The sequence below is a fragment of the Anguilla anguilla genome, chromosome 1 (assembly GCF_013347855.1).
Source record: "Anguilla anguilla isolate fAngAng1 chromosome 1, fAngAng1.pri, whole genome shotgun sequence".
Classification (NCBI taxonomy): Eukaryota; Metazoa; Chordata; class Actinopteri; order Anguilliformes; family Anguillidae; genus Anguilla; species Anguilla anguilla.
Window position 1 is genome coordinate 78,952,003 of NC_049201.1, and position 22,450 is coordinate 78,974,452.

A 22,450-nucleotide genomic window follows, 5' to 3' on the forward strand; every position below is an offset into this window, starting at 1 on the left:
GCAGTAGTGTTAGTGCGTTTGGTGTTAGCGTGCAGTGCTGTTTTGAGCCCTGCTCTGTAGTGTTTAATCGCTCCTGTTAGAAACCCACCTTTCCGCGCTGGAGAGTCGTGTGTGTCTGATTACGAGCGGCTCATAACTCCTCACTACGGCTCTGGCTGTGCGCTCCAGTCAGACGGCGATGTTCCACCAAGTGTTCTGCGATTATTCTGCAGATGTTCCACCAAGTGTTCTGCGATTGTTCTGTTAGTGTTCTGCGGATGTTCCACCAAGTTTTCTGCGATTGTTCTGCGATTGTTCTGCGGATGTTCCACCGAGTGTTCTGCGATTGTTCTGCGGATGTTCCACCAAGTGTTCTGCGATTGTTCTGTTAGTGTTCCGCCAGTGTTCTGCCTGTGTTCCGTGTACCTCTCTGTGTGTTCCGATGGCTGAAGCGCCAGATGGGTTTTTTTTTGGGGTGGGGGGGGCGGGGAGTAGAGTGCTCGGTGTTTGCGCTCCTCTGTGCACAGCCCACCCCTGAAATATCCTGGTTGGCTGCATAAGCTGATCGCCAGCTCGGGGAATGCAGCAAGCGTTTCGGGAACGTTTTGGGAGCGTCGTTTGGGGAGCGCTGGATGGGCCCCTTTGCTGGGGGGGGTTGTCTGTCGTGCGGTGAGCTCAGCAGTAATGACAGGGCCCCCCCTCCCCCCACACCGCCTCGGGGGGAGGGGGGAAGATTGAGGGGTTCGCTCTGTCTCACGTCGTGCCTTCGCTGCAGGAACAGCTGCCTGTCGTTACCCCTCTCCTCTCACCCACGGCATGCTGGGATACCCGTCTCCACATCTGTCTCCGCGTAACCCCCCACATCTGGCTTGCGGCTGGCTTCCCACCGCTCTCTCCTCTCGTCCTCTGTCTCTCGCCTTTTCTTTTCGTCTCTCCTGTTCTCTCTTGCTCTCTGTCAGTCGTTCTTTTGCTACGTCACACGCTCTCTCTTTCCTTCCCTCCTTTTTCTCTCACTCTGCGTTTAGCGTGTCTCTCCCTGAAGACAGACCCCTGAACCTGAAAGTGTGTGTCGCGCACGCTCTTGTCCGAGCACGGCCCGTGTGTTTGGGTGCTCGTATCGGGGGTGCGGACCTGCCAAACACCCTCGGGGTGAGGGGGGTGGTGGTTCAGTGGGGTCACCGTCCTTAAAGATGCCTATTTTAGGGATTTCAGTGTTTGGTGTTGAAGGAATGTTGGGAATGGCATTATTCATATTTACTGTTTTTTGTAACTCTGTTTATGATTCCTTCCGTCCTCCCCCTCTCCCTCTCTTCCTCTCTCTCCTTTCTTGCTCCTCGTCTTCCTTGCCTCTCTTCTCTTCATCCCTTTATCCCTCACACACTCTTTCTCTCCACTCCTTCCCTTTCATTCTCACTCTTTCTGTTTCACTCTCATCCCGCTCTCTTCCTCTCTCTCCTTTCTTGCTCCTCGTCTTCCTTGCCTCTCTTCTCTTCATCCCTTTATCCCTCACACTCTCTCCACTCCTTCCCTTTCATTCTCACTCTTTCTGTTTCACTCTTATCCCGCTCTCTTCCTTTCTCTCCCCTTTCTCCCGCTGTATTTTCCTTTCTTCCTCCTACCACTTCTGCCTCTTTCTCCCTCTATCCCTCTTCCTTCCCCCTTTTTTTCCTCACTCCCTGTTCTCTCCCACTCTCCCTGTCTCTCTCACTCTCCCTCTCTCCCCCCTTCCCTCCATCCTCCCCTCCCTTCCCCTCTCCCCCCTCCCTCCATTTTTCCCTCTGTACCCCCTTCCCTCTCTCTCTCCCTCCCTCTCTCTCTTTCCCCCTCTCCCCCATCCTCCATCCCATCTCTCCCTCTCCCTCACCCCCCCCTGCGCTGTAGCCCCCCCCCCCCCCCCCCCCCCCCGCAGCTGTAGCTCCAGTAGTGCCGGAGTTGAGCAGTGACATTGACACCAGTAACTTTGATGAGATAGAGGAGGTGAAAGGCGATGTGGAGACCTTCCCTCCGCCCAAGGCCTTCGTAGGAAACCAACTGCCCTTCGTGGGATTCACCTACTTCAAGGAGGACCAGTAAGTGTGTGTGTGTGTGCGCGCGTGTGAATGTGTGTGTGCGTGTGTGCGTGTGTGCGTGCGTGCGTGAGTGTGCCGCATGCATGTGTGCGTGTGTGTGTGCCTGTGTCAGAGAAGGGAGATCCTGGTCTCCTCTTCAGAAGCAGAAATGATGACGTTAGAGGAGAGCTTATGGCCGAAATGTGTAAAATCCTTCTCCGTCTCTTTCTCTTCTCTCTTCTTTCTCTCTTTCTGTCTCAGGTTGTTAACTGGCTCTAACCCCACCGTGGAGGAGAATGAGCGTCGGGCCTCAGCCAAAGGAGAGGTGAGTGTGTGTGTGTGTGTGTGTGTGTGTGTGTGTGTTGTGGGAGCGTGTGTGTGTGTGTGTGAGAGAGAGAGAGTGTGTGTTTGCATGCCTACTTGTGTGAATCAGCATACAAAATCCTAGGCTTTGTTGCTTGTAAGTAGATCACATAAATGTGATTAAAACAGAATTTAATCTGGAAAGTTCTTAGCCGCCATATAAAGATGTGAGGAGCTTGTTTCCTGGTCTGTGACAGGAACATCCTGACCACTGTGTGACTGTAATGAGACTGATTTAATGAGGCTGATTTAATGAGGCTAACTCTGTTATCCTGTCTTTCTTGTCTCCTCCAGGACAGAGTAGCGGTGAGTGTTGCCCACCGCCACCTCTCCCTGCTCAGTCTGTGTGGTTCACCCGTTTAACGTGCGTGTGGCGAATGTGTGGAGCAGGAACCAGAACCAGAACCAGTGGAGATTAAGGAGGAACTGAATAGTTATGAGCTCAGTTGTGAAAGGGCAGTGTCTACGCTCTCACTGATTACCACCTTAAGAAATGCACGATTGCCATATAAGCTGAAGGGTTTTTTTTATTGCTCTTTTAAAAAATGTTTTTTTGTGAAGCTTCATGTTTCAGAAGCTCTGATTGGTCAGTCATTTAATATGCTTGTAAATTGAGCAGACAGAGAAGCATGAACAGACTGAAATGTTTGACAACCTTTGGAAATGGTCTCAGTTTTAATCCCTTCTCCTCCCTGCCCCCCCCCCCCCCTCAGTCTGATCAACTGAAGAAGAAGCTGAAACAGCTGGAAGAGAAGCTCAGTGCTGAGATGCAAGCCAAAGATGAAGTAGAGAACAAATACAGGTACAATAAAGATGAATTAGAGCAAAACTACAGGTACAATAAAGATGAATTAAAGCAGAAATACAAGTACGACACTGGCAAAGTGGAGCAGAACTACAAGCAGGTTCATTTTCATGGGGATTTTTCTGTTAATTTTACCCTACAGGACTGCCAGCAGTCGCCTGGAGAAAATCTCCAAAGAACTGGATGAGGAGGTGAGGATGGGCGTGGTCTGACCCACTGAGACTCCGCCTCTGTGCGCGTCTGCTCGTGATTGTGCTCTCGTGCGAGTGTGAGACGTGTGTGTGCGTGTGTGTGTCTCCAGGTGAGCGGGCGGAAGACTCTAGAATCGACGCTGAGGCAGCTGGAGCGGGAGAAGGCCCTGCTGCAGCACAAGAGCGTGGAGAGCCACAGGAAGGCCGAGAGCGAGGCCGACAAGAAGCGCTGCCTGGAGAACGAGGGTGAGGCCCTACACACGGATTACTCACTGCTTACTCACACTTTACACACGGCTTACTCACACTTTACACACGGGTTACTCACACTTTACACACGGCTTACTCACACTGCTTACTCTCACTTTACACACGGCCTACTCAGACTTTACACGGGTTACTCACACTTTACACACAGCTTACTCACACTTTACACACGGCCTACTCAGATATTACACGGGTTACTCTCACTTTACACACGGCTTACTCACGGCTTGAGCAGCGTCTGCTGTGTGTTACAGTGAACAGTCTGCGGGACCAGCTGGAGGACATGAAGAAGAGGAACCAGAACTCTCACATTTCCAACGAGAAGAACATCCATCTGCAGAGACAGGTGCGTGCCTCACTTCCACCTCTCTCTCTCTCTTTCTCTGCCACAGCAACACATCTATCTCTCTCTTTCTCTCTTCCACACCTCTGCATGTCTCTTTCTCTCTGCCACACTTCCACATCTCTCTTTCTGCCACAGCAACACATCTGTCTGTCTATCTCTCTCTCTCTCTCTCTCTCTTTCTCTGCCACACTCCCACATGTCTCTCTCTCTGCCACATCTCCGCATGTTTCTCTCTCTTGCTCTCTCTCTCCGCCACACCTCCACATCTATCTATCTCTCTCTCTTCCACACCTCTGCATGTGTCTCTCTCTCTCTGCTACACTTCCACATCTATCTATCTCTCACTCTGTCTCTCTCTCTCTCTGCCACATCTCTGCATGTTTCTCTCTCTTTCTCTCTCTCTGCCACACCTCCACATGTCTGTCTCTCTCTCTCTCAGGTTCTCTAGTATGCATCCTCTAGCCTTTCCAGGTGTCTTTACTGATGTGTTAATGCGAGCGCTAACGTGCTAACGTGCGACGCATCTTCGTTTCCTCCCCCGTGTCCGCGCACGCGCGTGTCCAGCTGGACGAGGCGAACGCGCTCCTGCGGGCGGAGACGGACGCGGCGGCGCGGCTGAGGAAGACTCAGACGGAGATGACGAAGCAGGTGCAGCAGCTGGAGGGGAGCGTGCGGGAGCTGCAGGACAAGTGCCTGGCGCTGGAGAACGGGAAGCTCAAGCTGGAGAAGGACTTCATCAGCCTGCAGTCCGCGCTCGAGTCCGAGAAGAGGGACCGCAGCCAGGGCTCCGAGACCATCTCCGACCAGCAGGGTGCGCTCTCCTCCACGCCGCGGCCTTTCCCTGATCATTTTGCACCACGGCGTTCCTTCTGTACAGCTGAGGGGGTTGAGGGAGGGAAATATCTAGGCAGTTAAACTGAGTGAACCCATGTTTGTGTGTAGCTACGCCCCCTGTTGACCCCTCCCCTTCCTATGTGTGACCACGCCTCCACCCCTCTCTCCACAGGGCGTATCACGGGCCTGGAGGAGGAGCTGAAGCAGGCCAAGGCCTCGCTGTCCAAGGGGGAGGCGGAGAAGAGGCAGCTGCAGGAGAAGCTGACTGACCTGGAGAAGGTATGAAACTGCCCTGTTTAAAGCTCACTAACTCACTCCTGAATGCCCCTATGAAGCTCTGTGGAAGCTATGAAACTAACCCAGTTAAAGCTCAATGCCTCAGTTCTCAGTGCCCCATGAAGCTCTATGGCAAGGCTGTTCACGTTTACCTTTTACACTGAGGCATGTAGCAGGTGTTTGTATCCATAGCGACTTACAAGAGCTCATTCATAAAGTTTTAGCCAGTGAGCAGAGCCAGTGCCAAGTTGGGTGGGTAGGTAATCCATCTGACAGGTTACCAGTTTGATGGAGGTGTACTCCACGCCAGTACATGGAAAAGCTTATTTTTTATACTGCAAGCTACAGAAGTTACTCAGTGAGTCTAATGTGCACATTTTTATAGAGTTTGACACTGTCCTGCAGGACCACAAACTCTCAGTCCTCACATATCTTATTGACAGTTTGCAGTTGTGAAAAAATAACAGTATTCCCTCTGTTGCTGGGGGAAGTGAGATTACGATCAATATTTTAAAAGTGATGTTATGGTAAGGTAATTTAGAATGGGCTTTCTCATTGTAGACAGTAAATCATTTATATCATTTTCCAGTCATATTGTGTAATCGTTGTGTTGTCCACCTAATTCTGCTGGTGTTGCTGACCTCCCCTGACCCCGCCCCTCCCTCCCTCCCCCCCTTTTTTCTCTGTGATCCTTATTCCGGCCAATAGGAGAAGAGCAACAAGGAGATCGACATGACGTACAAGCTGAAGGTGCTGCAGCAGGGGCTGGAGCAGGAGGAGGTGGCCCACAAGGCCACCAGGGCCCGCCTCGCCGACAAGAACAAGATCTACGAGTCCATCGAGGGCGCCAAGTCAGAGGCCATGAAGGGTGAGGGGGGGGGGGGGGGGGGGGGGGGGGGCAGGAAGGGCTTCTCAGAAACCGGAGGAGCGTGGCGGGGTGCTGGAGCCGCCGGGGCGGGGTGGAGGGTGGGGGTGGGGGTGGGGGGGCGGGGTTAGGGTGGTTGGGGGTTGGGGATTAGGGGGGTTAGGGGGGTTGGGGGTTAGGAGGGTTAGGGGGATTGGGGGGGGGGTTAGGGGGGTACAGCAGCAGTAAATACCGAGTTTAGGGTTAGGGTTAGGGTTAGGGGGGTTAGGGGGGTTGAGGGGGGCTTAGGGGGGGTTATGAGGGGGGGGGGCGGTTAGGGGGGTACAGCAGCAGTAAATACCGAGTTTAGGGCCTGTTCTTCCTGTTGCACTCTGTCATGTGCTGGAATGAGGCTGTTAGAGCTGAGGTCAGCAGCCCCGGTTCTGGAGAGCCACGGGCTCGGCTGGTTTTCTGTTCTCGCCTTAAATACAGCCAGCGCCCCGTCCAGACCCTCGTAACCAAGGGGAAGTGAGTTAGCTGCCTAATAAACCGCTCTGATTGGTTAATTAAGTGCGGGGTAATGATGAAAAGCAGCTGAGCCAGTGGCTGAAGAGTACCAGCGCTGCGCACCCCTGTGCTTCAGAGGCACAGCTGACACAGCTGACAGAGGCAGTGTGCAGCCTGTGCAGCCTGTGTCACACTGTGCTGCTTATGCTAACACACAGGGCTAGAACATCCATCTCGTCTCCTGCTTCTTCTCCCTCTCTCTGTCTTCTCTATGTACACCTCCCTCTTTCTGTCCTCCCTTCTCTTACTCTTATTCTCTCTCCCGTCTCATTTCTGTACTTTCCCCCTCCCTCTCTCCCCCCCCTCACTATTTTTTCCTCTTTCTCTTGTTTTCTCTCTGTCTCTGTCCTGTTTTTTTCTCTCTTTCTCTCACTTGTGGGCTCGCTCTTTCTCTCTTGCTCTGGCTCTCTCACTGACTCTCCCCCCTCCCTCTCCCACCCCCCCCCCCCCCCCCCCCCACAGAGATGGAGCAGAAGCTGCAGGAGGAGCGCGCCCTGAAGCTGCAGGTGGAGAACAAGATGCTGGAGCTGGAGAAGCAGAGCTCCATGCTGGACTGCGACTACAAGCAGTCCCAGCAGAAGCTGGAGGAGCTGCGCAGACATAAGGAGAAACTCACAGAGGAGGTGTGTGTGTGTGTGTGCGTGTGTGTGCATATATGTGCGTGTGTGTGTGTGTGTGCGTGTGTGGGGGGGGGAGGAGGTGCGTGTGTGTGTGTGTGTGTATGCGTGTGTGTGTGTGGGGTGGGGTGGGGTGTGTGCTTATCAGTGTGTGTCAGTAAGGGCAGCTGTACTGTCCACCTCTCAGTAGCTGTGTTTTTCTCTTTTTGTGTTTGTCCATTTTTATCTGTCCATTTGATTCCTCCTTCCCCTTCAGTCTGTTCTGACAGCCTTTCATTTCTGTTGGTCCGTTCCTATACTGGTGTGCTGGTCAGTGTTAAGCCCTGTGTTCACTGTGTGTTCAGTTACACCCTTCCCCCTGTTTTACCTCTGTCTTCCTCTGTCCCTCTCTGTCCCTCTCCCTCTCTCTTCCCCCATTCCTCTCCCTGTGGTGCCTCTCTCCTCACCTGTGCCCCCCGTGGCTGTGCCCCCCTCCTCCCCCCCCCCCAGGTGAAGAACCTGACTCTGAGGATCGAGCAGGAGACGCAGAAGCGCAGCCTGACGCAGAACGACCTGAAGGCTCAGTGCCAGCAGCTCAACGCGCTGCGCATGTCCGAGAAGCAGCTCAAGCAGGAGGTCAACCACCTGCTGGACATCCGGCACAGCCTGGAGAAGCAGAACCAGGAGCTCAGGAAGTGAGTGGGTGGGGAAGGGGAGGGGCCTGTGCACAGAGAGGAGGAGTCATGGAAGGGGGAGGGGCCTATACACTGAGAGGAGTCATCATGGAAGGGGGAGGGGCCTATACACTGAGGGGAGGAGTCAGGGAATGGGGAGGGGCCTGTACACCAAGGGGCGGAGTCAAGGAAGGGACCATTGCGGCGCTTGAGGGGGCGTGGTCTCCCAGCATGGGTTCAGGAGGGGCTGAATTAAGGATGTATCATGTGTGTCCTTTACTGTCAGGTAGAGGCTGTGTGTCCTTCTCCACATGCCTAATCGGTGTGTGTGCGTGTGTGTTTGCGCATCTGCAGGGAGAGGCAGGATGCTGATGGACAGATGAAGGAACTTCAGGATCAGCTGGAGGCAGAGCAGTATTTCTCGGTAAGATCAGCGCGGCCTGCTCTTGCGTTTTCCTGTTGAATTTGCACAATAAGCTGCTCTTAAAAGGGCATCTCCATAGAGGTGTGTGATGTAGGGGGATGTATGGGCACTGATGGTGCGGGCGTGTGTGTGTGCGTGTGTGTGTGTGAGATATGAGCGCTGACTGTGTGTGTGTGTGTGTGTTCTTGCAGACGCTGTATAAGACGCAGGTGCGGGAGCTGAAGGAGGAGTGTGAGGAGAAGAACAAGCTGTACAAAGACATGCAGCAGAACCTGCAGGAGCTGCAGGAGGAGAGGTGAGTGTGGAGGAGCACAGCTGTAGTGAGCTTAACGATGAACTGCAGGAGGTGCAGGAGGAGAGGTGAGTGCGGAGGAGCACAGCTGTAGTGAGCTTAACGATGAACTGCAGGAGGTGCAGGAGGAGGTGCTGTGCACCACCGCATGCCTTTACCGGAGTGCGTTTCACACTGCGCTAATTTTAACTGCGCTCGCAGTCAGCCGTACGGTCCACTGCGATGGACTGGACACCGCGCTGTGGTGTGCCGAAGCAGGCGTAGATTTTGGCCGCGTGGCGTAAACGGCGGCCGTGACTCTGGCTCCCCCTGCAGGGACTCGCTGGCGGCGCAGCTGGAGATCACGCTGACCAAGGCGGACTCGGAGCAGCTGGCCCGCTCCATCGCGGAGGAGCAGTACTCCGACCTGGAAAAGGAGAAGATCATGAAGGAGCTGGAGATCAAGGAGATGATGGCCCGGCACAAGCAGGAGCTGGGGGAGAAGGACGCCACCATCAGCTCGGTGAGACGAGGGGGGGGGGGATAGCATGCTCCCATTGGTTCAGAGGGTGAAAGGTACCATTTGTGGTGGGGGGTGGTGGGTGAGTTGGACGAGAGATTTGGATTGGGTTGGCGAGATTGGAGGAAGAAACCATCGGTTGTATGGAGTCAGGCTAGACTAGGGCTGCCCAACCCTGCTTACACTCAATGCTAACAGCACAGCGGCTATGCTAATGTTGTCTGAGCATGTTTTTACATTACATTACAGGCATTTAGCAGACGCTCTTATCCAGAGCGACGTTGTTAGCTGATGAATGAGGTGCTCTTTGTTAGGGTTGGAGTAAAAACCCACACGGACGATGGATCTCCAAGGAACAGGGTTGGGCAGCCCCGGGCTTGAAGAATTCTTGGGGAGAAGAGGATTATATTATTAGCTGGCTTGGAATTTTTATCTCGGCCTTAGAAGGACCGATTAAGGGCATAATCAGCACAGTTAAACTCTGACTTATCCTCCACAAATTTGAGGATTGAGAGAGGATTTGTTTTCCGAAATTTGGAACGTGTCTTAACATTGGCCAAAAGCCCTGGCTGAAACAGGCTTGAGTTACAGTCTGCACTTGGTGATTCACAAGAAAAACCAGGTATTTATAAAAACAAGGAATTCATTAACAAAAGAAAGTATTATATTAACTAAAAGGAAAAATAGTGCCATGGGCAGCTTGGAGCCCTGATGGTTGCCATGGAGTGAACTCACTCTTAGCATCATGGGGCTCCTTATAAGGGTTACCCCACAGGTGCCCTAAATCCTGCACAGAAAAAAAACAAAAAACACAAACAAAAAAAACATGAAAAAAGAGCGCGACTCAGCCACAAGCCACTAGGGGCATCAGTGAGAGGGCTGGGAATGTGACTGTTAGCTTTGACCTGCGGCAGAGCCGAATTTAACCCTCTATCGCCCCCTGCAGCTGGAGGAGGCAAACCGCACCCTCACCAGCGACGTCGCCAACCTGGCCAATGAGAAGGAGGAGCTCAACAACAAGCTGAAGGAAGCGCATGAGCGTAAGTAACCACTTCCTGTTTATGAGAGTCTCTGTGCTGGCCACTTCCTGTTGGGAAGTGATTCGGTTATAGAAGAGAGGGAAAATGCAGATCGTATCATAAGTCTGACAATTGCCAGCCAGCGACACTAAGAAGACCAAGTCTGCAATTTTCATTTTCATTTATCCATTTATCAGATGCTATTAGACTGAGTGATTTACCAGGTGCTTCATAGGGGAGGAGACAAAACCCTGTATTCAAAGCTAAAAGTGATCCCATAATGCTTCAGAAGTCAGGGCAGAGTCAACTCAAAAGGGATCTGTAGCGAAATGTCTAGTGAGCTCTCGACTTTCCCCTTTTAAGTGGTGTGGTTCTTCCCGAGCTCGTTTCCGCTGCTCGTGCACGCACTTCCTGTGTAAACCCCGCCCCTTCCCCCCGCCCCACAGAGCTGCAGAAGGCGAAGGAGGAGGAGCAGCAGATAAGCCAGGTGAAGATGGCCTTCGAGAAGCAGCTTCAGAACGAGAGAACGCTCAAGACCCAGGTCAGACCACCTCTCTCTCTCTCCCTCATCCTTCTCTCTCTCTCTCTGTCTCCTCTCCCCTTGTGTTTCTATCTCTCTGTCTCCATCTTTCTCTCTTACCCCCGTCCTTCTATCTCTTTCTCTTCCCCCCCTTCTCTCTCTTCCTGTCTTTCTCTCTCTGACTTTTGTTCTTTCCCTCTCCCCACCCTCTTTATCCGTCTCTCTTTCTCTCCCTCCCTCTCCCTCTCATTCTCCCTCTCCCTTCTCTGCTCCCGGCGGTTGGGTCGTTGTCTCCGGCTCAGTATCGCCCTCTTCTGGTTGTTTTCTTTCTCGCTCCCTCCCTGCTGGATCAGCCTCTGCCGGTTCTTCCCCCCGTCAGGCTTGAGAAATGCAAGCCGAGATCCTGTCACACAACCCAAAAGATCAGCAGATGAAGTGTAGCCACTGCCACTGTGGAAATATCACCAAGTAGCATGTTATCATTCATTAAACTGTGGCTTTAAATCTTTCTGAACTCATGTTAATTGGGCATATCGTTTACTCATAAAAAGTGATCTGATTTGTACAGTAATGGGATGGATAATAGTAGTAGTTGCAGTAGTAATAATAATAATAATAATGTAAGTGGTTGGTCATTGTGGAGCTTTGTGCAGATTATCAGTGTGAGTTACAGGGGGACTGCCTTCATCCCACAGGCTTACAGACTTAGCTGTGCGCTAACCCAGCTCTGTTATGGCCATTCGGGATTATGGGTAAAATCAAGTGATGTCATTAGCAGAGTGTGTTTGAGCTGAAGTGGGCAGAATAAGGGAAGTATATGGAAGTGTTGTTGTTATTATTATTATTGTTATCTTAGCAGAACATGCAGAGGGATGTACGCAGCTTAGATTTTCAGGTCAGGGACTTTGCTGCAGCAGTGGCAGTTCCTCACCTGAGATTGGAACTTGCAACTCCCAAGTAACAAGAGCAGTGCCCTGACTGTGATACCACACTGCACTCGTGTATTATTTGTGATTCAGTCAATAAAGAATCTGCGTGCGTGCGTGCGTGCGTGTGTTGATCAGATTGACCTACAGGGTCCAAGTTAAACTACGCGGATGTTCCCTGCACTTGGAACTGTACTTCCCTCTAGGGTTTTCAACACACTTATTCCTGGTTATGGTTATACGCTTTGTTGTACGTCGCTCTGGATAAGAGCGTCGGACAAATGCCTGTAATGTAATGTGTGTGTGTGTGTGCGCGCATGCGTGTGTGTGTGTGTGTGTATTACAGGCTGTTAACAAGTTGGCGGAGATCATGAACAGGAAGGAGCCCCGCCCTGCCGGCAGTCGCCGTGGCAACGACACGGACATGCGCAGGAAGGAGAAGGAGAACAGGAAGCTGCAGCTGGAGCTGAAGTCCGAGAAGGAGAAGCTCAACAGCACCATCATCAAGTACCAGAGAGAGATCAACGACATGCAGGCGGTCAGTATCCCCTGTCCCACCAACGCAACCGCAGCCTTGCACTAACACAACCACAACCACGCACTCACACAACCACAACCACGCACTCACACAACCACAACCACGCACCAACACAACCACAACCACGCACTAACGCAACCACAACATCGCACACACAACCACAACCACGCACCAACACAACCACAACCACGCACTCACACAACCGCAACATCGCACTAATGCAACCACAACCACGCACCAACACAACCACGCACTAACACAACCACTGCCATGCACCAACACAACCACTGCCTTGCAGTTACTCAGCCTGAACCTCATAGTACCCTGGACCACTCATACCACAAGCTCATAGGTCAGATAAGACTGGGAACGTGAATGTTCATTAACCCTTTGAGGTGTAAGATTACAAATGCGATTAGAATGTTCTTAAATGTTCAATGACATTCTAATTAAATGTTCAATGACATTCTAATGCTGACGTCACAATCGCTGCCGGTGACTGAAAGCAGTGGAGTTCTAGAACACTGATTTAGAATCTTTGGGAAAAACATTCCAGAAAACTCTTCAAAGGGTCAATGTGTCACCACAGTTACAAACTGAGTGAGAGCTTTGACAGAGTGTCTCCTCTTGGTGAATGCTCACTGCTGGATATGTGGAAAGTATTCTGTCAGTCTGAAGTCCCGCCTCCTCTCTGGTTCCCAGCAAATCGCGGAGGAGAGCCAGGTGCGCATCGAGCTGCAGATGGCCCTGGACAGCAAGGACAGCGACATCGAGCAGCTGCGCAGCCTGCTCACCTCTCTCAACGTGCACTCGCTGGACTCCGCCAGCGTCAGCAGCGGCCCTGACCCCGACACCGACGACGCCTTCCCCGGTAACCGCCTGTCGCACGCACACACACAGACACACACACTCCACACACGCACACACACACCATACACACGCACACACACACACTCACACACACACACACACACACCACATACACACACACACACTCACACACACACACCACACGCACACACACAGACACACACACTCCACACACGTACACGTACACACACACACACCACATACACACGCACACACCACACACACACACACACACACCACACACACACACACACACACACACACACCATTCACACACGCACTCACACAGCATGCACACGCACACATACATATTCACACACACACCACATACACACACACACACACACACACACACACCACACACACACACACCACACACACACACACACCATACACACACACACACACGCGCGCACGCACACACACATACACAACACACGCACGCACACACCACATATACACACACACACACATACACCGCACGCGCACACACACCACATACACACACACACCACATACACACACCACATACACACACACACCACATACACACACACCACATACACACCACATACACACACACACACACACACACACACACACCACATACATACACACACACCACACACGTACACACACACACACACACACACACACACACACTCACACACCACATACACACACACACACACACACGCACGCACGCACACACCACACACATACATACATACACACACACACACACACACACACACACACACCACACACGTACACATACATACACACACACATGCACGCACACACACACACACCCCTATCTCTCACCTCAAGCACAGGCCCTTTTTATCCTCCTCTCTCTCTCTCTCTCCTAAACCACGTCCTCCCTTCCACTGCGACTCTGCACATTTCTCCTGCTGAATGTCTCTGTTCCTCTGTTTCTCTCTTTCTTTCCCTCCCTCCGTCTCACTCCCTCCCTCCCTCCCTCCCTCGCTCTCTCTCTCTCCCGGGGTCCCTCAGTGCGTATCACTCACACGCGCACCTCGGAGTGCCTGTCCCTCACCTACGAGCGCACCTCCAAATCCGTCCGCATTGACACCCGGCCCCTCCCACCCCGCTCTCTGTTCGACTCCGACTCTGAGGAGGAGGAGCCAGAGCCGGAATGGCCGCCTCTTCCGCTCAGTGATGATGACGAGCTAGAGCCAGAGCCAGAGCCAGAATGGCCGCCTCTTCCGCTCAGTGACGATGACACTGATGGGTCTGACTGTGCAGGTGACCCCTGCATGGTGTTTGGCAGCAGCGCGCTCCGGCTCCTTGACCTTTGACCTTCTGACCCTGCCCTAGTCGTCACTAATCCTATATTCTGCTCTGCACTCATTATGGCTTCATTTCCTGAGAGCTCTTCTGATAGGCTCTCTATGCCCTCTCTAACGCTGCCTGTGTTTCCAGGTTTCTCCTGTCCTAACAGCTTAAGGTTCAGTTGGTTCCGTTTAGTCAATAAGACAAGTGATGTTGTCCGATGGAAATGTGTGACAAAATAATGTGGGTTTATGTATTTATGTGTTTTATTTTACGGTGTGTGCAGGGGGGAGGATGGGGGACTTCAAGCCTGCTACCAAAGTAACACCTCAATATCCCTCACAGTGAATTGTGGGATATTGTGAAGCATAATCAATCAATCAATCAGCCTTTATTTATAGAGCACATTTCATACAGATTTGCAACACAATGTGCTGTTTGTGCATGTGTGCGTGTGCGTGTGTGTGTGTGCATGTGTGTGCTCGTGTGTGCGTGTGTGTGTGTGTGTGTGTGCGTGTGTGAGAGAGAGTGTGAGTGTGTGTAAACTGGGTACATACTGTACTTATCCCACTGTCTGTCAGTTGTAGGCAGTGGTTTATGGTTTATTGTGGGTTTGCATTTTCATGGCCACCACCCTGTTGTCCGATCTTCGTAACGCACTTCCTGTTCCCCCCCTCCCCCTCCCCCCGCAGAAACGAGGCTGGAGGGCTGGCTCTCACTTCCTGTGCGGAACAACAACAAGAAATTCGGCTGGGAGAGAAAGGTAGAGGAAGCCGTACAGATTAAGAGCCCGTACGTCCAGCTCTGGTCCACGGGGAAATCGAACATCCCTGGACGAGACGTGGAGTATCTGCTTTGTGGAGCCCTCAAAGCCCGTGGGCAGAGATTAGCCCTGCTGTAATCATGGCTTCCTGTGGGTGATGTCACTGTTGGTAGATTCCAGAATGAGGCTTTAATGGAAACGTGTGATATGGTTTCCCTACGGTGTGTCTTCCCTCGTTTGACGTTCGACATTGGAGCCGTTCACCATAGTGGACACTCTTATCCAGAGTTGGGCGGCAGTGTAGTATAATGGCTAAGGAGTTGGTCTTGTAACCTAAAGGTCGCCGGTTCGATTCCCCGTTAGGACAGTGCTGTTGGACCCTTGAGCAAGGTACTTAACCTGCTTTGCTCTAATATGTATCCAGCTGTATAATTGGATACAATGTAAGTCGCTCCGGATAAGAGCGTCTGCTAAATGCCTGTAATGTAAATGTAATGAAGCACACCACTTACATTTGTACATGCAGTTTGTTTATACAGCTGAGTATTGTACTGGGGCTGTTATGCAATGGCAGAGCAGACTGGGGAGTCCGTTGTTCTTGTATTGTAAATTGTTATGTTGTTATATTGTAGGGTGGGTTGTAATAGGTGTTGTGCTTTGTCTACCCCCTGTAGTATGTAGTGGTTTGTTCCAGTGTCTGCCTGTACTGCCAGTCCCCCCCTCTTGAATGTAGTGGTTTGTTCCATTGCATTCGGTCTCTCCCTGCTGTTCACGATGGTTTGCCCCAGTGTCCGACCGCTCTCTGTCGCCCCCTGCAGTATGTGGTAGTGAGCAGTAAGAAGATCCTGTTCTACAACAGCGAGCAGGACAAGGAGCAGTCCAACCCCTACATGGTTCTGGACATCGAGTGAGTTGTTACCCCCCACCCCCCCATTTGCTTTGTGAGTCTCACTGCCTTTATTTTCTGGTGTTTAATCGTTCCTCTCTGCCCCCCCCCCCCCCCACAGCAAGCTGTTTCACGTGCGGCCAGTCACCCAGACTGACGTTTACCGCGCAGACGCCAAGGAGATCCCGCGCATCTTCCAGGTAAGCCGCCCTGTCTGTGTGTGTGTGTGTGCGTGTGTGTGCGCGCGCGGTCCCGGGGGGGTCTGTTTGGTCTGGTTCGACCCAGCCCGACGGGGCCGCTCTGATAACTGGGAGCCAGGAAGAGCCCGGAACATTCTGCGCCATCTCCTCTCCCAGCTGGCCGGGTTCCCTTTCGATGACATCATCCAACGCGCTTCTCAGACTTATAAGGCCTGTTTCAGCGCTGTCTGTTTGGGGTGTGTGTGTGTGTGTGTGTGTGTGTGCACGCGCGTGTGCGTGTGTGTTTGCACATGTGTTCGTGCGTGTGTGTGTGTGTGTGTGCATGCGTGAAATGCTCCTCATATCTCTGGTCAGTGAATTTTCCCACTGCTCTTCGATACAGAATATTCTATTCTGTTCCATGTGGTTCAGTTCTGTTCTATTTCTTTGTGTTCCGTTCGGTTCCATTTTGTTCTGTTCCGTTCCACAATCGGAGCGCTCTGACCCTCCTGAGCATTCCTGAGCGTCATTCCAGCCGCAGGTCACGGCCTTCAGCGTCTGCTCCTCCCCCCCCACCCCAGATCCTGTACGCCAACGAGGGCGAGAGCAAGAAGGAGCCCGAGTTTCCCGTGGAGCCGCTGGCCATCGGCGAGAAGTCCAGCTACATCTGCCACAAGGGCCACGAGTTCATACCCACGCTGTACCACTTCCCCACCAACTGCGAGGCCTGCACCAAGCCCCTGTGGAACGTCTTCAAGCCCCCGCCCGCCCTGGAGTGCCGGCGCTGCCACATCAAGTGTCACAAGGACCACATGGACAAGAAGGAGGAGGTCATCGCACCCTGCAGGGGTACGGCTGGGGGGGGGGGGGGTCAGGGGTCACGGGGTCAGAGGTCGTCGTTCCCCTCTGGGGGGGGGGGGTGTGTTTGGGGGTCAAGGGTCATCCTACCCTGGAGGGGGCAGTGTAGGGGTCAGGAGAGGTCGTTGTACCCTGCAGGGGAAGGCGTCAGGTCAGAGTTCAGTGCAGAGGTAGAGGTCGGTGTGCCCTGCAGGGGGCGCTGTTGAGGCAGAATGCTGGGAGCCGTAGGGGAGGGTTAGGCTGGGGGATAGCAGTTTGCTGGGGTGCTGTGGCAGAGAGTTTGAGAAAACAGGAATTGTATGTTCTTTAGTTGAGTTTTTGTGTGAATGCAGTTGAAGTTGGGGGTGTGATTTTGAGGTTGGGTGTGAATGTTTGCGTGGTTTCATTCAGATGTTGCTCGAGGTTGCGTGTAATTGTGTGTGAAAATGTCATTGGGGGAAAATGTTGCGGTTGTCTGTGGATGTGTGTGTGGTTGTGGGGGGACGTTGACGCTGTGCGATGCTGTACGCTCACTGCCCCGCCCCCTCCCCCTCGCCCCTCCCTCTCGCCGCAGTGAACTACGACGTGTCGACGGCGAAGAACCTGCTGCTGCTGGCCGTGTCGCAGGAGGAGCAGCAGAAGTGGGTCAGCCGGCTGGTGAAGAAGATCCCCAAAAAGCCGCCGGCGCCCGAGCACTTCGCCCGCTCCTCCCCCCGCGCCTCCATGAAGGTGCAGCCCAGCCAGTCCATGAGACGGCCCAGCCGCCAGATCCCCCCCAGCAAGCCCAGGTGAGCCGGGGGACCGTGGGAAATGTCACGCAGCAGGGGGCTGTGGGAAATCTCCTGTAGTTATTCACCATGATTGATCATTTTCAGATTGATTAATTATTTATTGTGTGTTTTAAATGTTTGTGTAAGCTGTATTCCTGATCCAGTCGATTATTTGCATTATTTCAGTAAATCCATTTGATGGTTTTTGTGATGGTACCCATGAGCTGGACTTTGACAGGGCTGGTCTTTCACAGAGCTGGTCTTTCACAGAGCTGGTCTTTCACAGAGCCGGTCTCCGGTTCCGTGAGCTCAGGTGGTCATTCATAATGAAAGCGCAGATTAACTGTTTGTGCTCCAGTGGAGAGCGCATACAGGGCTGCTCTGTCACTTCATCTCTCACCGCAGGGGAGTATAACTCACCTGCTCTCTCACACCTGAGCACAGGTAGCCTCGGCACAACATCTCTCTCACACACCTGAGCACAGGTAGCCTTGGCTCAGGAATCCATCTCTCACACACCTGAGCACAGGTAGCCTCTCTCACCCCCCTAGTGGATTTGGACAGGGTGTCTGACTCCCCCTCTCTGCTGGTAACCCCCCTCCCCCCCACTCTAGCCCCGGCCCCATGCTCAAAATCATCCTGCACTGACCCTTCACCCCATGACCCCTGACCCCTTCATGCTCCTCCCCCCGGTGACCGTAAGTAAGCAGGCCGTGTCCGTGAGCTGAGGGAACCGCGCATGTCAATGCTAACGCTAACGGTGTGCGTTCGTCCCTGCGTGCCCTGAAGGGGAAATGGTGTGGCACGCCCTACTAACCTGCCTGGTTACATTACCACAGAGACACACACACACACACACAGACACACACACACACACACACACAGACACACACACTCAAAACATCCTCACACACACACACACACACACTCAAAACATCCTCACACACACACACACACACACACACACACAGACACACACACACACACACTCAAAACATCCTCACACACAAACACAGCGGTGCATCTTCCTGTAACCCATGGCTGCCCAGCCCAGGTTTTTACTATCCTGTAGGTTTTCACTACAGCTATTTTCACTCTTCCACTTTAACAGGGCGCACCTCATTCAACAGCTGGAGCTCTCATTGAGCTGCTGATTAGTACAGTCTGGTGTGCCGAATTAGGGTTTTAAGTGATGACGGACAGGACGGTAGATCTCCTGGAGCAGAGCTGGGGCAGCCCCACATGCTCAGACAGCGTTAGCACAGCCGCTGTGCCGTTAGCATTGCGCGTGAGGAGGTGCAGCCGAACTGATCCGGCCTCCACAGTCACCAGCCTCCCCCTCATTCCTCACAGTCTGTGTTTTTCCTGGCATTAACAGGGTCTTTGGTGCTCCCCATCATTTTTAACTTAAAAGATGAAATTTTAATTTATAAGATTTAAGAGGAAAAAACCCTGCCAGCACCCCCACCAGAACCTGATGAACTCTCCCTTTTTTCCACGCTGGTCATGCCACAACTGCACCGCCTGATCACCACATTCTGAATCCTCACCTGCATCCGTAATGGTGTTTATGTTCCCAACAGATGCTCGCGTTTTTTTGTGTGTGTGTTTTTTCAACCAGAAAAGAAAAGGGCAAGCGATTGCTCTTCTAGCCGCATGCGCGAGTGCGGGGTCAGAGAAATGCAAGTGTTGGGAGAGGAATGTTGTTTCAGTTCTCTCCATGATTTAGTAACAAGCCAACGATGTGCTGGTCAAAACAAGCGCATAACTCACTGGAGAATGGGACTCTGTGTACAGAGGTGTAGTACCTTCGTTTCCCTGCATTTTCATAAGCAGTCCTTTTAAGGTGGCATTTACTGAGCTTGTACAACAGCAGTGGGCTTTTAGGGTGATTTGAACCTATAACCTGCTGGTTGAGCATGTTAGGGTCCTGATCAGCGTCCTAAACTACTGCTTGGCAGTGCCAGCGCGGGGATGTGGCTGCTGGGTGTGTCTTGCTCTCTTAGCTCCACCCCTTGCCCCGCCCCCCTCTCCTGTTTCAGGTTGCTTGACTTCGGGTTGCCAGATTGGGACTGGGCTTTTGATGAAGTGGACGATGAGGACGTGTTTGATTTCTGAAGAAGCGGGGGAGGGGGGGACGGAGGGTAACCACAGTGCATGCTGGGATGTCTGTGTGTGCAGTGGGCTGGTTGCTGTGTTGAATTTGTTCCTCTTGGAGGCCTGGAGTTGGGTCCCTCCCAAACTGAGAGAACACAGTTACCTCATTGCTGCTCACAGCACATAGGTACTCTTAAGGTTGGGTGAGACACTGCAATGATTATTATCGAATGCAATAATGATCACCACCACCATGTGGTGCATTTTGCTTTTCTTGTCATCTGTTTCTCTTTAATTATAAACATCCAAACATCAGAGGCCACGTCAAATGCTTATGAACCAAAAAAAAAAACGTAACCACTGATATCTGATATTCCTATTGATGATTTGCTGGATTTTGATAAGGCAGCCAATTAGCAGCCAGGCAATACAGCTCCATGTGATCATGTTGTTTGTCAATCACATGGAAGCTGTATGCGCTTGCTGCTGATTGGCTGTTTTATCAGCACCCAATAGATGCCAGTGGTGAAATCTGTCACCGGAAGCATTTCATGAGGCTCCTGAAGTTTGGATGTTTTCTACTGCGTAATAATGGGTGTAATTAAAGACAGATGAAAAGCAAGGCAATGCACTGCATGATGGCGGTGATCGTTCTTACGATCGATAATCATCGTTGAGGCATATCGCCCAGCACTAGTTGCTCAGGGTACCAGTATACTGTGGGTACTGTTGGATTTTCTAACGGTTGGAAGCTGCAGTTTGTCTCTAGGCCTGGTTTATAATACCACCCTAGCTCTCCTTCATGTCTCAGTCAGGTCTGATTCTCTCTCTCTCTCAGACTCCTGTGAAGATTACCCAGCCTCAGGCTGCTCTGTCTCGGTTGCAGTGGATTTTTTATATATTTATTTTTTCCTCAGAACTTCTTCAATACAGCTTTATGCCCCTGGGTGCTGTAGTTTTATCTGCTCAGTACTGTAGTTTTATCAGTGCTGTAGATTAATTTACCTCTGTCGTTCCGGTCTGTGATTGGCTATGCCTCTATTGGCCCTTGTAAATCTGGTCTGTGATTGGCTGTTCCTGCACTGGGCCTTGTAATGCTGGTCTCTGATTGGCTGTCCCTGCTCCTCTAGCCCGCCCAGATCAGAGGTCCCCAGGATGAAACGGGAAGACAGTGGAACTGGAAACATCAGCAGATCCTGATGCGTTCACACAACGCTAAACTTACCCTAGAGCAATTTTAATCGCACGCTGTATAGTTCTGTTTGCTGCATTATATTTGAGTTAAATGTGAAGTTTTGCAATAAAACATGCGACCCAGAGGCCCGATCCACAGCTGTCATTCTGAGTCTTTCTCCTGGCCGCACGGTGTGTGCTGTGATGCATGTCGAGTACTTTTACTGGTGTGCGCGTGTGTGTGTGTGTGCGCGCATGTGTGTGTTTGTGTGTATGTGTGTGTGCGTTTGTGCATGGTACAGGAATGAAGTTCCATGGTTTTTTTGCAGTTTGGTGTTTTAGAGCTGTGATTGACAACAGGCTACATTGAGTCATTTAAAGGATAACACTGGTCATTTTCATTTTTTCAGAATCATCCGCATCTCCTATATACCGAAACTTTGACTCTTTTAATACTTTTTTGGACAACAGTGGAGTTGTATGACTTCCGGTATATCAGCATGGGTGAGATGGACTGTAATTGTTTATAGGATAAATTAGTTCAGAGCTTGGCAGAAACATATCAGTTTGAGTTTTTTCGTAGGATATGTTGACGATACTGAAATGATGAAAAGTACCAGTGTTATCCTTTAATACAATCTGAGTGGAGTGTATGTGGATTTTGATATTGCGTTTACACAAGTTGCAAAATCTGTGTTGGTGAGCTCTGAGCAACTCCAAACAGGGCGCAGGCGTCACTGTGGTGAATCTAACCCTCTCTTTGTTTCTCTCTCTCTCTCTTTCCAGTTAACCGTCTTTGCTTGGGGATGTGGTGGAACTGAAAGGTGACGGGTGTTTCTTCCTAACTCAAAAAGACTGAACTTTCTTGGCATATCCAAAAACCGAAACAAAAATGCACAAAATACTACTTTTTAAAAGTTTCTTTTAAAGACCTTGTTTTTAAAAAAATTTTCTTCCTATCCTGGGTCACGGCACTTGGCTTCTGCGACGAACGCCCATTGAGCTGGTTCAGGCCGGACAGACTGGGTTGCTGGTCTCCATGACGACTTGTAGGCGCTTCCAAAAACCTGCCTACTTCCTTCTGTCTGTCTGTCTGTCTGTCTGCTCCCACACTCTCTCTCGCAGCCCTCTGGAGATTATTCTGGAACAGCCAGGCCAAAAAACAAATGGGAGTGTAGTGCTGGAGGTTAGGCCATCCGTAGTCTCCTCACGGTACTCCTCGACATCCCAGCGTGCTCAAGGGACACGCCCGCACCAAAATGGCCGGGGGGCAACCAGGAAGCCACCGTGAATCTCCAGTGAATAACACTAACCGGGGGACCGCAAGTCATGTGACCAGTAACCAAGGAACGGCAAAAAAAAAATACGCTAAACTGTGTTTCAGAAGAAGTAAAATACCTCCCAGCAAGAAGCCTCTTTAAACTACGGTTAAAACGGCGGGATCGCTGGTTTCTTTTCCAGGTGGCACGGAGTCATAAACCGCTACGGTCTGTCGCGTGTGACACGCGTCACATGCATGCATTTGGAAGTGCTGCGCTTGCCCCGCACAGCAACCTGGAACCGCTCACGCG

At 51.8% G+C, this 22,450-nt stretch overlaps 1 protein-coding gene across 2 annotated transcripts in view; it reads left to right on the forward strand.

Annotated features, from left to right (window-relative positions):
* Window positions 1-22,274, forward strand: part of rock2a (rho-associated, coiled-coil containing protein kinase 2a) — a 75,439-nt gene extending 53,165 nt beyond the window's left edge. The window contains exons 9-33 of one of the 2 annotated variants that reach the window (XM_035415171.1): window positions 1,889-2,048; window positions 2,289-2,352; window positions 2,685-2,696; window positions 3,104-3,192; window positions 3,338-3,386; window positions 3,497-3,632; window positions 3,908-3,999; window positions 4,564-4,810; window positions 5,006-5,112; window positions 5,818-5,977; window positions 6,983-7,143; window positions 7,627-7,811; window positions 8,145-8,214; window positions 8,406-8,509; window positions 8,822-9,008; window positions 9,952-10,045; window positions 10,471-10,565; window positions 11,817-12,008; window positions 12,711-12,879; window positions 14,867-14,937; window positions 15,756-15,844; window positions 15,945-16,023; window positions 16,584-16,851; window positions 17,414-17,627; window positions 20,837-21,032. In XM_035415171.1, the coding sequence (XP_035271062.1) occupies window positions 1,889-2,048; window positions 2,289-2,352; window positions 2,685-2,696; window positions 3,104-3,192; window positions 3,338-3,386; window positions 3,497-3,632; window positions 3,908-3,999; window positions 4,564-4,810; window positions 5,006-5,112; window positions 5,818-5,977; window positions 6,983-7,143; window positions 7,627-7,811; window positions 8,145-8,214; window positions 8,406-8,509; window positions 8,822-9,008; window positions 9,952-10,045; window positions 10,471-10,565; window positions 11,817-12,008; window positions 12,711-12,879; window positions 14,867-14,937; window positions 15,756-15,844; window positions 15,945-16,023; window positions 16,584-16,851; window positions 17,414-17,627; window positions 20,837-20,906 (3,164 nt within the window). In that variant the 3' untranslated portion in view covers window positions 20,907-21,032. Of the gene's footprint in view, window positions 1-1,888; window positions 2,049-2,288; window positions 2,353-2,684; window positions 2,697-3,103; window positions 3,193-3,337; window positions 3,387-3,496; window positions 3,633-3,907; window positions 4,000-4,563; window positions 4,811-5,005; window positions 5,113-5,817; window positions 5,978-6,982; window positions 7,144-7,626; window positions 7,812-8,144; window positions 8,215-8,405; window positions 8,510-8,821; window positions 9,009-9,951; window positions 10,046-10,470; window positions 10,566-11,816; window positions 12,009-12,710; window positions 12,880-14,866; window positions 14,938-15,755; window positions 15,845-15,944; window positions 16,024-16,583; window positions 16,852-17,413; window positions 17,628-20,836; window positions 21,033-21,665 lie in introns of those variants that run through there. The other variant, XM_035415179.1, reaches the window with a different exon arrangement.
* The last annotated feature ends 176 nt before the right edge of the window (window positions 22,275-22,450 follow it).